Source organism: Bufo bufo, chromosome 4, assembly GCF_905171765.1.
Source record: "Bufo bufo chromosome 4, aBufBuf1.1, whole genome shotgun sequence".
NCBI classification, from domain to species: Eukaryota; Metazoa; Chordata; class Amphibia; order Anura; family Bufonidae; genus Bufo; species Bufo bufo.
In genome coordinates, this window is record NC_053392.1 from 609,039,254 (window position 1) to 609,053,233 (window position 13,980).

At 47.4% G+C, this 13,980-nt stretch overlaps 1 protein-coding gene across 1 annotated transcript in view; it reads left to right on the plus strand.

The window, feature by feature from the left end:
- The first annotated feature begins 280 nt into the window (after positions 1-280).
- The window catches only part of LOC120997563 (hemoglobin heart muscle subunit alpha-type-like), a 28,611-nt gene continuing 14,911 nt past the window's right edge, over positions 281-13,980 (plus strand). The window contains exons 1-3 of the mRNA XM_040427655.1: positions 281-534; positions 2,311-2,515; positions 2,733-2,868. Coding sequence (XP_040283589.1) covers positions 440-534; positions 2,311-2,515; positions 2,733-2,843 — 411 coding nt within the window. The 5' untranslated portion in view covers positions 281-439 and the 3' untranslated portion in view covers positions 2,844-2,868. The remainder of the gene's footprint in view (positions 535-2,310; positions 2,516-2,732; positions 2,869-13,980) is intronic.

Genomic DNA, 13,980 nt, shown 5'->3' on the forward strand with positions numbered 1-13,980 from the left:
GTTCAGATAAGTTCTGGAGCTGGTGGTTTTCATGAAAAAAATAACGCACCAAAGAACGCAATAAACAGCAAAAAACATCACATAAAACATTGGCCTAATTTATTACAACTAACAGCAGGACTTATAAAACCACAAGCGGGAAAAAAGCGATGTTTGAATTAACATTGTAATAATTGGGAATTTATCTTTGGTGCTAAATGTCAGTGAAAATCCATAACAAAAATCTGTCCTGTGAACATTCCCCTAATCTACAAGAGCCACCGGCTGATTGTGTCTGCACTCCAGTCCAGGAGTTGTCAGCCAGGCCAGGTTGTCAGGCTCTCCTGTAGGGCCCCAGGTGTGCTGGATCAGCAGCCATTCCTCCCTATATAAAGGTGATGATGGAGTCTGGGGCCCCTCAGTGCAGATTGGCCCTTGTGCTGGAGCTTCACATCCCAGGATGGCGCTATCAGATGCTGAGAAGGCGGCTTTGGAGCCCTTGTTTGTGAAGATTGACGCTGACGCTGAGAAGATTGGATGTGAAGCCATGGAGAGGTGAGCGGCAGAGCCAGATAGTCACTGCTACAAGGGGCTGGGAAGGAGGAGCTGATACATTGTTACACCTGGTGCTCCGCCCCCTGCGCTACATGCAACAATGTATCAGATGTGTTTGGAATCTTCCTTGATCATGAAAAACTGTAATCCAGGAATGGGGCTGAGCATGCATGTTTATCTCAGTGGGGGAGGGGAATGTGTTGGTAGAAATACTGTGTCCATAAAAGTCAAAGTATTTCTCACAAATGATTAAGTTTTTTTTTTTTTGAGGATGGTAAAAGCGCTATACTCTGCATATAATCACACCCCGTATGTCTAGCGACTCTCTGTAAGCTGTCATGGGTTTTGGCCACTTTTTATTTATTTTTATTATTTTCCCTGGGTTAATTAATCAGTTAAAATGTAAAACAAATACTAGAGGGTTCCATATGATTTTAAAAAAAAATGGCTGCTTTCTGTCCCAGTGCTACACCTGTCCTCAGACTGATATCAGTGCAGCCTCATTCACTTCAATGGAACTGAAGCACAATACAATCAGACCGGTGAGGTGCTGCTATCACATGAAGGTAGCGATGTCTTCCTAAAGCCTCACTCACACGTTCGTGAGAAGGTGGTCAGTGACTGATCCGTGAAGGATTCATGTTGGATCCATGTTTCAGTTTTTTTTGCTGTCCGTGTGCCATCCGTGTTTCACTGACCCTGCACAGCTGAGAAATTTTCATAGTATCTCTTCCTAATGATCTGTGGCATCTGTGTTGCACCCATGGATTTCACGGACCCTTAAACTATAATTGGGGTGATGGACAAAATAAAGCATGCATCAACACAGACCATGTTAAAACATAGTGAATACACCCATTAAAATGAATGGCGACGAGTGCTGTCCGTGGAGAACACTGACATGTGAAAGAGGCTTAGGGCTTCTGTCACCCCCCAACCACCATTTTTCAGTTTGACTTATTATATTTGTTAATGTAAGCAGATTCCATATATGCCCCTCTTACCTCGGGCTGTGCAGTAATTCCAGTAAAAAACGTATTATTATTATTATATGTAAATTTCTTCACTACCAGCAAGTTGGGCGGACTTGCTGGTAGCCGCCGCATCCTCGGTTTGAAAAAACGCCCCCTCCTCCACTTGATTGACAGGGCCAACGAGCGCTCTCCTCCTCTCGCTGGCCCTGCCTGCAGCCTCAAATCCCGCACCTGCGCCGTACCGGTCGTCATTCGGCGCAGGTGCTCTGAGAGAAGGACGGCCGCTCCTTCCTCAGTGCGCCTGCGCCGATGACGTCAGCCCTACACCCGGAAGAGAAGACCTCTCTTCCGGGTGTAGGGCAGGCGCACTGAGGAAGGAGCGGCCGTCCTTCTCTCAGAGCACCTGCGCCGAATGACGACCGGTACGGCGCAGGCGCGGGATTTGAGGCTGCAGGCAGGGCCAGCGAGAGGAGGAGAGCGCTCGCTGGCCCTGTCAATCAAGTAATGGAGGGGGCGTTTTTTCAAACCAGCAAGTCCGCCCAAATTGCTGATAGTAAAGAAATTTACATATAATAATAGTACGTTTTTTACTGGAATTACTGCACAGCCCGAGGTAAGAGGGGCATATATGGAATCTGCTTACATTAACAAATATAAAGTCAAAAACCTGAAAGTTGGGGGGTGACAGAAGCACTTTAATACTTCCTTCCCGCCCCCTTAGTGTCTGGCCATCTTTGATTTCCTTGGTACATGGTATAAGGACACTGGTCTCCTATAACCCTGGATGCTCCTCTTTCCTCAGTCTCTTCCAGAACCATCCAGACACCAAGTCCCACTTCACTCACATGGACGTGACCCCTGGCAGTCAGGATCTGAAGACACATGGAGGGAAGATCATCCACGCCATTAATGATGCCCTCAACCACTATGTAAAACTGCAGGAGAACTTGGCCACACTGCGGGAGATGCACACCAACAAGCTGAAGCTCAGTGTGGACACCATTAAGGTGAGTAGCAGAAAGTCTGCTGAAAAATGATGCCACTCTTGACCATGGCTGTATCTGGTACTGCAGTTCCTCCACAATCACGGTCAATGGTGTTGCACTACAGAACCCATGGACAAGTGGTGCCATTTCTGGGCAAAATGGAATCTAGGTAATATCAATAACAAATCTTTAGTCTCTATACGAGTTGTGTGCACTGACTCCCATCATCCATCCCCAGCTGCTGTGTGGTTGTCTCCTGGAGGTCATCGTCAGGCATTTCCCAGATGTGGACAAGTCGGCCTGTGACAAGTTCCTCAATGAGGTTGCTGTTGCCCTGATCTCCAGCTGACCGGGAGGATTCTTCTAAGATCTATGTCTCCTGTAACAAGCGTCTGTCCTCCATGACCTGGGATCTCTTCTCCTGATATCTGTAATAAATATTATATACTTGTACATCCCATCTCCTGGTATTTTTAGTCTGAGCTTCTGTTGCCGTGAATTTGGTTAATAATGGCGTCTACATCACCAAATCCAGTAGACCAGGGATGCCCAACCTGCAGCCCTCCAGATGTTGTATAACTACTACTCCCAGCATGCCCAGACATCCTACAGCAGGGCATGGTGAGAGTTTGGGTTTTGCAACAGCTGGAGGGCCACAGATTGAGAATCGCTGCAGTAGACTATGGGGGCGGAAGGAATGGTGTCACGAGGTGTAGAAGACATAAATGGGCTTGTCTGGTCTCGTATATCATATTAATTCATTATTCTTAGGCCTCATGCACACGACCGTTGTGTGCATCCGTGGCCGTTGTGCCGTGTTCCGTTTTTTTTCGCGGACCCATTGACTTTCAATGGGTCCGTGGAAAAAACGGAAAATGCACCGTTTGGCAGCCGCATCCGTGAGCCGTGTTTCCTGGCCGTGAAAAAAATATGACCTGTCCTATTTTTTTCACGGCCAACGGTTCACGGACCCATTCAAGTCAATGGGTCCGTGAAAGAACACGGATGCACACAAGATTGGCATCCGTGTCCGTGATCCGTGGCCGTAGGTTAGTTTTTATACAGACGGATCCGAAGATCCGTCTGCATAAAAGCTTTTTCAAAGCTGAGTTTTCACTTCGTGAAAACTCGGAACCGACAGTATATTCTAACACAGAAGCGTTCCCATGGTGATGGGGACGCTTCTAGTTAGAATACACTACAAACTGTGTACAAGACTGCCCCCTGCTGCCTGGCAGCACCCGATCTCTTACAGGGGGCCGTGATCAGCACAATTAACCCCTTCAGGTGCGGCACCTGAAGGGGTTAATTGTGCTGATCACGGCCCCCTGTAAGAGATCAGGGCTGCCAGGCAGCAGGGGGCAGACCCTCCCCCCCCCGGGCAGACCCCCCCCCCCCCCCCTCCCCAGTTTGAATATCATTGGTGGCCAGTGCGGCCCCCCCCCTCCCTCTATTGTAATAATTCGTTGGTGGCACAGTGTGCGCCCCCCCCCCTCCCTCCCGCTATTGTAATAATTCGTTGGTGGCACAGTGTGCGCCCCCCATCGGCCCCCCCTCCCTCTATAGCATTAACAACATTGGTGGCCAGTGTGCGGCCTCCCATCTCTTCCCCCCCCCCCCCCCCATCATTGGTGGCAGCGGAGTTCCGATCGGAGACCCAGTTTAATCGCTGGGGCTCCGATCGGTAACCATGGCAACCGGGACGCTACTACAGTCCTGGTTGCCATGGTTACTTAGCAATAGTACAATAGTAGAAGATTCATACTTACCTGCTCCAGGCTGCTGCTGCGATGTTAGTGTCCGGCCGGGAGCTCCACCTACTGGTAAGTGACAGGTCTGTGCGGCGCATTGCTAAATGAACTGTCACTTACTAGTAGGAGGAGCTTCCGGCCGGACACGAACCTCGCAGCTCCCAGGTAAGTATGAATCTTTACTATTGTACTATTGCTAGTAACCCGCTGCCACCAATGATCGGGGGGGGGGGGGGGGGAAGATGGGAGGCCGCACACTAGCCACCAATGTTGTTAATGCTATAGAGGGAGGGGGGGCCAATGGGGGGCGCACACTGTGCCACCAACGATTTATTACAATAGAGGGAGGAAGGGGGGGGGGCACACTGTGCCACCAACGAATTATTACAATAGAGGGAGGAAGGGGGGGGGCACACTGTGCCACCAACAAATTATTACAATAGAGGGAGGAGGGGGGGGGGGGCCCGCACTGGCCACCAATGATATTCAAACTGGGGAGGGGGGGGGTCTGCCCCCTGCTGCCTGGCAGCCCTGATCTCTTACAGGGGGATATGATAGTACAATTAACCCCTTCAGGTGCCGCACCTGAAGGGGTTAATTGTGCTGATCACGGCCCCCTGTAAGAGATCGGATGCTGCTAGGCAGCAGGGGGCAGTCATGTACACAGTTTGTAGTATATTCTAACTAGAAGCGTCCCCATCACCATGGGAACGCCTCTGTGTTAGAATATACTGTCGGAAATGAGGTTTCACGATCTCACTCATATCCGACAGTATATTCTAACATAGAGGCGTTCCCATGGTGATGGGGACGCTTCAAGTTAAAATATACCATCGGATTGGAGAAAACTCCGATCTGATGGTATAAAAGGGACTCCAGACTTTACATTGAAAGTCAATGGGGACGGATCCGTTTGAAATGGCACCATATTGTGTCAACGTCAAACGGATCCGTCCCCATTGACTTGCATTGTAATTCAGGACGGATCCGTTTGGCTCCGCACGGCCAGGCGGACACCAAAACGACTTTTTTTTCATGTCCGTGGATCCTCCAAAAATCAAGGAAGACCCACGGACGAAAAAACGGTCACGGATCACGGGAAAACGGAACCCCGTTTTGCGGACCGCAAAAAAATACGGTCGTGTGCATGAGGCCTTAACCATCTATCATTGGGCCAGTTTAAGATCTCTTGAGTTTTCCTTTGTCTCCCTCCTTATGGTGCAGCACCATGGGTTGTCTGAATGTAACTTAGAACCTACAGAAGGTCGGGGGCCTCTAATCCAGGTTCTCTGGATGTCCTGTGGGGACACTTTTTATAAAACAGATTTGCAGTACAAATTCTTTGTTTAATATTCCGATGTATTAGTTTTGTATGGAAAGGTCAAGATTACCAGTCCTGACTGCCCCATAGGAGTTGGAGACTTAGGTCTGCCCGTAGGGTTTAGTGTCTGTTAGCTGAGGAAGTACATGTGCTCACATCTCAAGCTAAGTCCTCAGTGTCAGACTGACCCACCAGAGGATCCTCCTGGTGCCCAGTCTGATTCATTAATGGGTACGAAAGGTCCAGGGTTAAAAAAAAAAAAGCCCATTTGGCGCTGCCTTTGAAGATAATCACTTGCCACTAGGGTCTATATCTATTAGGTTTTTAATTAATTAGACATTTATTAAGGATATAGAGGTTGGACCCAGAGAATAACTTCCTCTGGGCTAAGGAACCCCCCTCTAAGATTGTTAGGGATTCTCTGGGACTTAGAACTATCTCTGAGATATTGGTCTCAATAAAGCCACGTCATAGTGCTCCAGAGAGCAAGAACTAGAAGGTCCAAAATTTGCAGGATGAGCACAGTAAGGTGTTTACTGACTAAACGTTTATTCCAATAAGAGAAAGCTATTCCCTATCCACAGGATGGAGGAAAATTAATTTTAGTGGGGGTTCTACTAATGGGACCCCCACTGGTCATGAGACTGGGGACTTCATACTTCGTGGAGCAGCTGGTTGGAAATATATGCCACCGCTCCATTGTTTTCCTTTTTATGGGAGCGCTGGATGTAGCAGAGTAGTCCTGTAGATAAGGGGGAATTCCAGTTACAGAAAGTTCTCTTAAGTCTGCAGTGAAGGGGACATAGCTGGTATCTCCTTTACACTTGGACATGCTCCTGGCCAGCTGTATCTTAAGCCCCTCAGCTGGAAATTACGGCCATGTTTCTGAGTCTTATTGCCAGCCTTAGATTCTGCAAAGAGACTTTGGAAAGATGGAGAGGAGTACTACAACCTCCATCATTGCTGATATCCATACATTGCTATTGGGAAGATTTGCACTGTGAATTGTTTGAACTGTGTTTTGATACCGTTGGATGTACTACAGCTCCTATTCTGCACCATAGCAGAGGTGTAGCTAGGCTATCCAGCACCTGGGGCATGGGTTCAGCATTGCACCCCCTGCTGTTGCCACTCCGCCCAATGCATAACTGTACTCACCCAGTCCCACTGTTGTGGAAAATTATAAATTCAAATAAGTGTGTGAATGCGCAAACATTCACATCTTTGCCAGCCAATCACTTCATACCATAACCTGTCTCCCCATTGGTCATGATTGTAAGACCACCTTCCATCTTCTGGTATAAATAAACCTCACCTAGCTGTTGGAAGCAGGCACATTATTGGATCCTACTTGAGAAAGTCTCTGAAGTTATTTTGGAGGAATTGAACACACATCGACGCACACTACACCAAGGATTTCCTGGATGTACCTCTGGAAGTCATTTTTGGTTGTGAGAACGAGACAAAGGAGCAAACGGCGATATCAGTTGGCGAGCCAGGTAGGTGGCCAAGTCGGCCAAAATCATGACCGCATTTGAGTTAATTGCCCATCGGAGCTGTTACACGGTCCAACAGCTCAACCCGCTAGGGAAACTGCAAACCGGTGTCAGCTCATGTCAATCTGTTTCTTGAGGAATTGCCATACCCTCTATCCTGCCTCATTGACACCGGCGCAGCCAGAACTGTCCTAAAAACCCAAGATCTCAGAGGCAGGATTCCTGCAGATCGACAGGTATCTTCAAATGCTCAAAATCCAGATCGACAGGTATCTTCAAATCGGGGTCTTGACCCCAACTCAATCCCCATGTAGCACTCCTCTTTTCCCCGGCGCCTCCACAACAGCACTCCAGGAGGGTGTCCCCGCCTCCCCAGGACAGGAAACAACGTAGAAGCTTAAGTTTAAAAGGCCCCCTCCCCTTACCTGCTTCAGTTTGTTGTTTCCTCTCCTCGGGATCGCGTGGAAGCCGCTCCTGCTACGGCGGGGGTTAAAGCGCACGGCCTGGAGGATTCCCCTGTCCGGGAGGGCCGTGCAGAGGTGGGGGTAACGGACTGCCCTGCACCTTAGGCGTAAGTCCGTCCATAAAGGCTGCCACTGGCCTCCGTTTCTTAGATTCGTTAAGGAATGAGGGATCAAGCGCGCATGCGCACGCACAGGCGGAAGTGAGTTTGCCAGTCCTCGGCGTCACTTCCGGTGGCGTGTGACGTCAGAGGACTGGCGGATATAGAGCCGGGAAAGCGAGGAGTCTGCGTCCTGCTTCACTTGCGGTCATGTCTACTCCCGTGGAAGCTCCTGAGACTCGCAAACCTGTGGATCCTGCCGCCCAGAGCCCGGTAAGCCTCCTTCCCTTACATGTAACCCGGAGGGGGTGGTGGAAGATTACACACTATTTTCCAATTTCCCTCACTAGTGGTGCTGGTGGTAGTATAGGCGATTACATGCCCTAAAATAGATTGAAATTACCTTTCAGGGCCTGGATACCAGCACCAGAAGATCTGGGGACTCTTTGTCTAAAAAGAGATGTGCTGTGTGTAAAAAATCCCTACCCTCTAAAACTAAAAAATCACTATGTCCCAAGTGTACGGACAAAATAGTGTCGGAAGAATCGCCCTCTCTTCTGGAGTCCATCCGGGGTATGATTAAAGAGGAGGTGAATTCGGCAATTAATGCTAGACTCCCTCCGTGCTCTCTTCAGCCCTCCACCTCGCAAAAATCTCAGGTGTCGCACCATCAGCCTGAGCCTGACTCAGAAGAGGGAGAGGTAGTGTCTCTAGAGGAATTCGAATCCTCTGAGGAGGAATCAGGGAAACCCCTATGTAGCCCAGAAGAAACCGAGAGGTTATTAAGAACCATCAGGGCCACAATGAAAATTGAAGAGACCAAGGAGCCTCAGTCCGTGCAGGACAAGATGTTCCAGGGACTGGGAGAAAAAAAGAGGAAAGTTTTTCCCGTCCACAATAATATTAAAACATTAATTAAAAAAGAATGGAAAGATCCGGAGAAAACTTGACCCCTCCTGAGGGGATAAAAGATACCGGTCTCCTTTAAGAGAAAATACCCATTCCTGGAAGAGGATTCAGTTTTATGGGATAAAACACCTAGAATTGATGCGCCGGTCGCCAGAATATCCAAGAAAACGTGTCTCCCCTTTGAGGACATGGGTCTGCTTAAAGACCCCATGGATAAAAAGTGTAAGGGGCTATTAAAACGAACCTGGGAGACAAACACAGCCATGCTCAGGCCCATTATAGCAGCCACCTGCACGTCAAGATCCCTATCAATATGGCTAGACCAATTGGAAGCACACCTGGCTGTGGGGACTTCTAGGGAAGAAATCCTAGCCTCAATACCTACCCTTAAGCAGGCATGTAATTTTTTGTCAGACGCATCAGCTGATCTGGTGAAACTATCAGCTAGATCCGCGGCCCTCTCTAATTCCACAAGAAGAGCTGTGTGGCTTAGATCTTGGACGGGAGACGCTAGCTCAAAAAGTAGGCTATGCGCCATTCCGTGTGAAGGGGATAAGCTTTTTGGTTCGGTTCTAGAGGACATTTTAGAAAAAGCGTCCGACAAAAAGAAAGGGTTTCCATCAGAAACAAAATTCTACCAACAACGTCGGTCCTTTCGTAGCCAAAGGAGGAATAAAACAGACCAAAAGAGGAGAGAAAACACTAATAGATGGCAATCCTATAGAGGGAGAGGGCGGGGGTTTCTTTTTAACCCCGAGTCCACCTCTAAGCCCAGTCAATGACGCCAGGTATCAAGTTGGGGGCAGGTTAAGAAAGTTTACCACAGCTTGGGGGAAGATCTCGTCCGCCCCTTGGATCATAAGCACCATATCCATGGGGTACAAGCTAGAATTCATTACGACCCCCCCAGAGCATTTCTTTATCAACAAGCCAATAAAAAAAACAGAAAGTCAACAAGCCTTAGAGTTGGAGATATCATCTCTCTTAGGAAAAGAAGTCATTGTACCAGTCCCAGAAGGTCAGGAGAGGCAGGGGTTCTATTCCCCCATATTCCTTATTCAAAAACCCAACAAATCCTTCAGGTTAATAATCAATTTAAAAAAACTGAACAAATATATGACCTACAAAAAATTCAGAATGGAGTCGATCAGATCTACAGTAAATCTCCTACCCAAAAATTGTTACATGGTAACTATAGACCTTGCGGACACATACTACCATGTTCCCATACACAGAGCCTACCAAAAATATCTCAGGATAGCCCTCCTTCTAGGAGGTCGGGAGTTTCACTTCCAGTTTCAGGCCCTGCCCTTTGGGATATCATCCGCCCCAAGAATTTTCTCAAAAATCATGGCCGAAGTGACAGGGTTCCTACACCTTCAGGGTATCCTAGTAGTCCCATACCTAGACGACCTCCTAGTAGCAGGCTCATCTCTTCAGGTTCTCCAGGATCATTTACAACTGGTGCAGGAGAAACTGACCGAGCTAGGCTGGCTAATAAATTTTCAAAAATCCGACTTAGTTCCCAGTCAACTGAAAAAATTTCTAGGGATACTGTTCGATTCCCACAATCTCATGTCCTTCCTACCTACAGAAAAACAGATAAACATAGGTCAAAAAGTCTCCAATATTTGCAAAGCAAAGAAAGTAACCATAAGAGACATCATGAGTCTGTTAGGTCATCTAACATCCACTATTCCCGCAGTGCGATGGGCACAACATCACACGAGAATCTTGCAAAAGTTCCTCCTAGAATCCTGGGACGGAGAACAAAGCTCTCTAAACAGGAAGGTAGAAATTCCACTAAAGGTGAAAATATCTCTCCTATGGTGGAAAATAAAAAGGAACCTCCAAAAAGGAGTCTTTTGGAGGCCGTTAAACCAGATCATTATAACTACCGACGCCAGCAGCCGGGGCTGGGGTGCCCATACAGGGAGTCATCTAATCCAGGGCTCCTGGAGTCCAGAGATGTCAGCAGCCTCTTCAAACGTAAGAGAGCTGTCGGCAGTATGGGAGGCGCTAACACATCTTCCAGGCGTAAAAACCTGTCATGTAAAGATACTGTCCGACAATGCTACTACCGTAGCCTACCTGAACCGACAAGGGGGTACCAGAAGCAAGAAACTACAAAAATTGACAGGAGAAATTTTAAACTGGGCAGAGAAGAATACAAAATCCCTGATAGCAGTCCATCTGAAAGGAGAGGAAAACGAAATAGCAGACTATCTCAGCAGAGAAGTTCTAAATGGGGGAGAGTGGTCTCTAGATCCCAACATGTTCAGGCAAATAACACTCAAATGGGGGCTACCAAAAGTAGATCTCTTCACAAACCAGAGAAACAGACAACTCGAGTTATTCGGTTCCCTCTCCAACAAAGATCACCCACTGATGGTGGACGCCCTGTCTTGCCCATGGCCAAAAGATCTCTTGTACGCATTTCCCCCGTACAACATAATCTCAAGAGTACTAATGAAGATAATAGAAGAGGAAGCACAACTAATATTAATCGTTCCCTTTTGGCCCAAAAGGTCCTGGTTTCCCCTCCTCTACAATCTGTCGGCAGGTACTGGTCTCTCCCATCATATCCGGGGCTACTACGGCAAGGGCCGGTACTTCATCCAGAGGGAGCAAACCTTCACTTAACGGCATGGAGAGTGAACAGGTCCACTTACAGCAAATAGGTCTATCAGATTCTGTAATATCTACCTTACTATGCAGTAAAAAGGCCTCTACCTCCCGGATCTATAAAAGAACTTGGGAAACCTTCCAAAGGTTTGCGGGAGACAGAATATACTACAGTCAGGAGACTAATATCCCACTCATACTGGACTTTTTACAAGCAGGCCTGGATAAGGGCCTCAGACCTAACACCATAAAAGTACAAGTTTCAGCATTAAGTAGTTCCTTGATGTAAGATTGGCAGACCTTCCACTAATAAAGAGGTTCATAAAAGGAGCATTCAGAAAATGCCCATTCATTCATTCAACCATTCCCCCATGGGATTTGAACCTGGTGCTAGAAGTCCTAATGGAGGCACCCTTTGAGCCTTTGGAAGAGATCTCACTTAAACTTCTGTCCTTAAAGACTGCTTTTCTGCTGGCTATAACATCAGCCAAGAGAGTAGGTGAGATCCAGGCATTCTCCTGTAAAGCACCTTATCTTACAATTTTAGATGACCGGATTATTCTTAGACACACCCCAATGTTTCTACCTAAAGTGGCCTCAAGGTTCCACCGCCAACAGGAGGTGTCACTTCCATCCTTTTGTGAGAATCCAACTTCAGACCTGGAGAGGAAATTCCATAACCTGGATGTCAGGAGATGTCTACTAACATACCTGGAAATCTCAGCGACATTCAGAAAATCGGACCACCTCCTCCTTCAATATCAAGGGCAGTGCAAAGGTTCAGCGGCAAGTAAAAGCACTATATCCAGATGGATCCGGAACACCATCGAATTTTGCTATCTACAGAAGAACTTGACCCCTCCTGAGGGGATAAAAGCACACTCTACCAGAGCTGTGTCGGCCTCATGGGCGGAAAACGCCTCGGCCTCAATAGACCAAATATGTACAGCAGCTACATGGAAAAATCCAAATACTTTCTTTAAACATTATAAGTTAGATATACTCAGAGGTCATGAGTTATCATATGGCAGAAAAGTTTTATCTGCAGTAGTCCCACCCTAGAGTTCATTTCTCTTTTAATCCTCCTGGAGTTCCGTTGTGGAGGCGCCGGGGAAAAGAGACGATTACTCTTACCGGTAATTGGATTTTCCAATAGCCTCCACAACGGCACTGGATTCTCTACCCAGGTGGTATAATTTATGTGGATTATTATGTTACTCATGTTATGTTGTCATTATATCAATACAGTTTTTTGAACCAACTAACTAACCGAGTCCTATCTCATTAACTGAAGCAGGTAAGGGGAGGGGGCCTTTTAAACTTAAGCTTCTACGTTGTTTCCTGTCCTGGGGAGGCGGGGACACCCTCCTGGAGTGCCGTTGTGGAGGCTATTGGAAAATCCAATTACCGGTAAGAGTAATCGTCTCTATTTCCGGTGGCAAAGAAATCAGCCAAGGGCCAGGAAGTCACATTACTTGCTTCCATCCCTCCTAAAGCTTCATACTTTAGTGTCATTGACTTGTCCATGCCTTTTTCTCTGTACCACTGGATCCCCAGTGTCAATATCTCTTTGCTTTTTCATTCCAGGGTAAACAACTTACATGGACCCGGTTACCACAAGGGTCCATGACTAGCCAGTTGGAATACAGTTGTAAGCTAAAGGTGGTATTAGATCAGTGGGTGCCAGAGGATCCGGAGGTCGCCCTATTGCAATATGTGGACGAATTGTTAGTTTGTCGTTGCTTAACCATCTGGCATCCACTGAGAATAAGGCTAGCAAGGAGAAATTGCAGTTTTGTATGGAGAAGGTTACTTTTCTAGACCACTGTATCTCAAAAGGAACTTGACATTTGACAATGCAACGGATACGTTCTCTCAAAGACTTTACTCAACCTCGTAATGCCCGACAGTTGAGAGCCCTTCTAGGTCTAATCAATTATAGCAGAGATTGGATCCCTAACATCTCATCCAAACTGGGTCCTCTCTATACTCTTCCGTCACAAACACCATTTTAATTAACTGATGAAAACTGGTCAACCCTCCAGGATCTGATCCAGGAACTTTCTAAAGCCCCGGCACTAGGTATTCCCAACTACAATCTACCCTTTTCCCTTTTCTGTCACGAAAGTAAAGGGCATGCCACTGGGGTACTGACCCAATTACACATCAAAGACTCACCTGGGTGCATCCGAGCTGTAGCCGCCTGCTCTGTACTATTGCACAAAGTAGGTGATATAGTTTTAGATTCCCCTTTGACCCTTTTCACGCCACACTCCAAGAGATCCTTAACCAGGTCCAAACCAAACATCTTTCGGCCAGCCATTTGACCAAATATGAAGTGGCTCTCCTTACCCCTACTAACCTTACACTAAGACGATGTACCATCCTCAATCCTGCATCTCTTATCCCGACCCAATCAGACTCTGAAGAAGAGAGGGGGGACGAAAGGATTGTGACCGACGCTAACACGACCATGACTGAAAACTCAGATGATCACAACTGTCTCGAGCTCATGGAGCTTGAGACAGAAGCAGTTAGCCCTGTCAAGGTGGTAAACCTCGGGCTACGCTGTAACAGTCGACAAAATAGTAGAAAAAGGCTCACTCAGCAGCCACATGTCGGGCCAAGAGGCTGAACTACATGCATTGGCCAGAGCCTGTGAGAAACATGAAGGATTAAGGATCAATGTATACACGGATTCAAGGTACGCTTTCGGAATAGCCCATGATTTTGGTCCAATTTGGAAGGCCAGAGGATTCCTCACTAGCTCGGGGAAACCTGTGAAGCACGCCAAACTAATCAACAGATTGTTCATAGCGTTT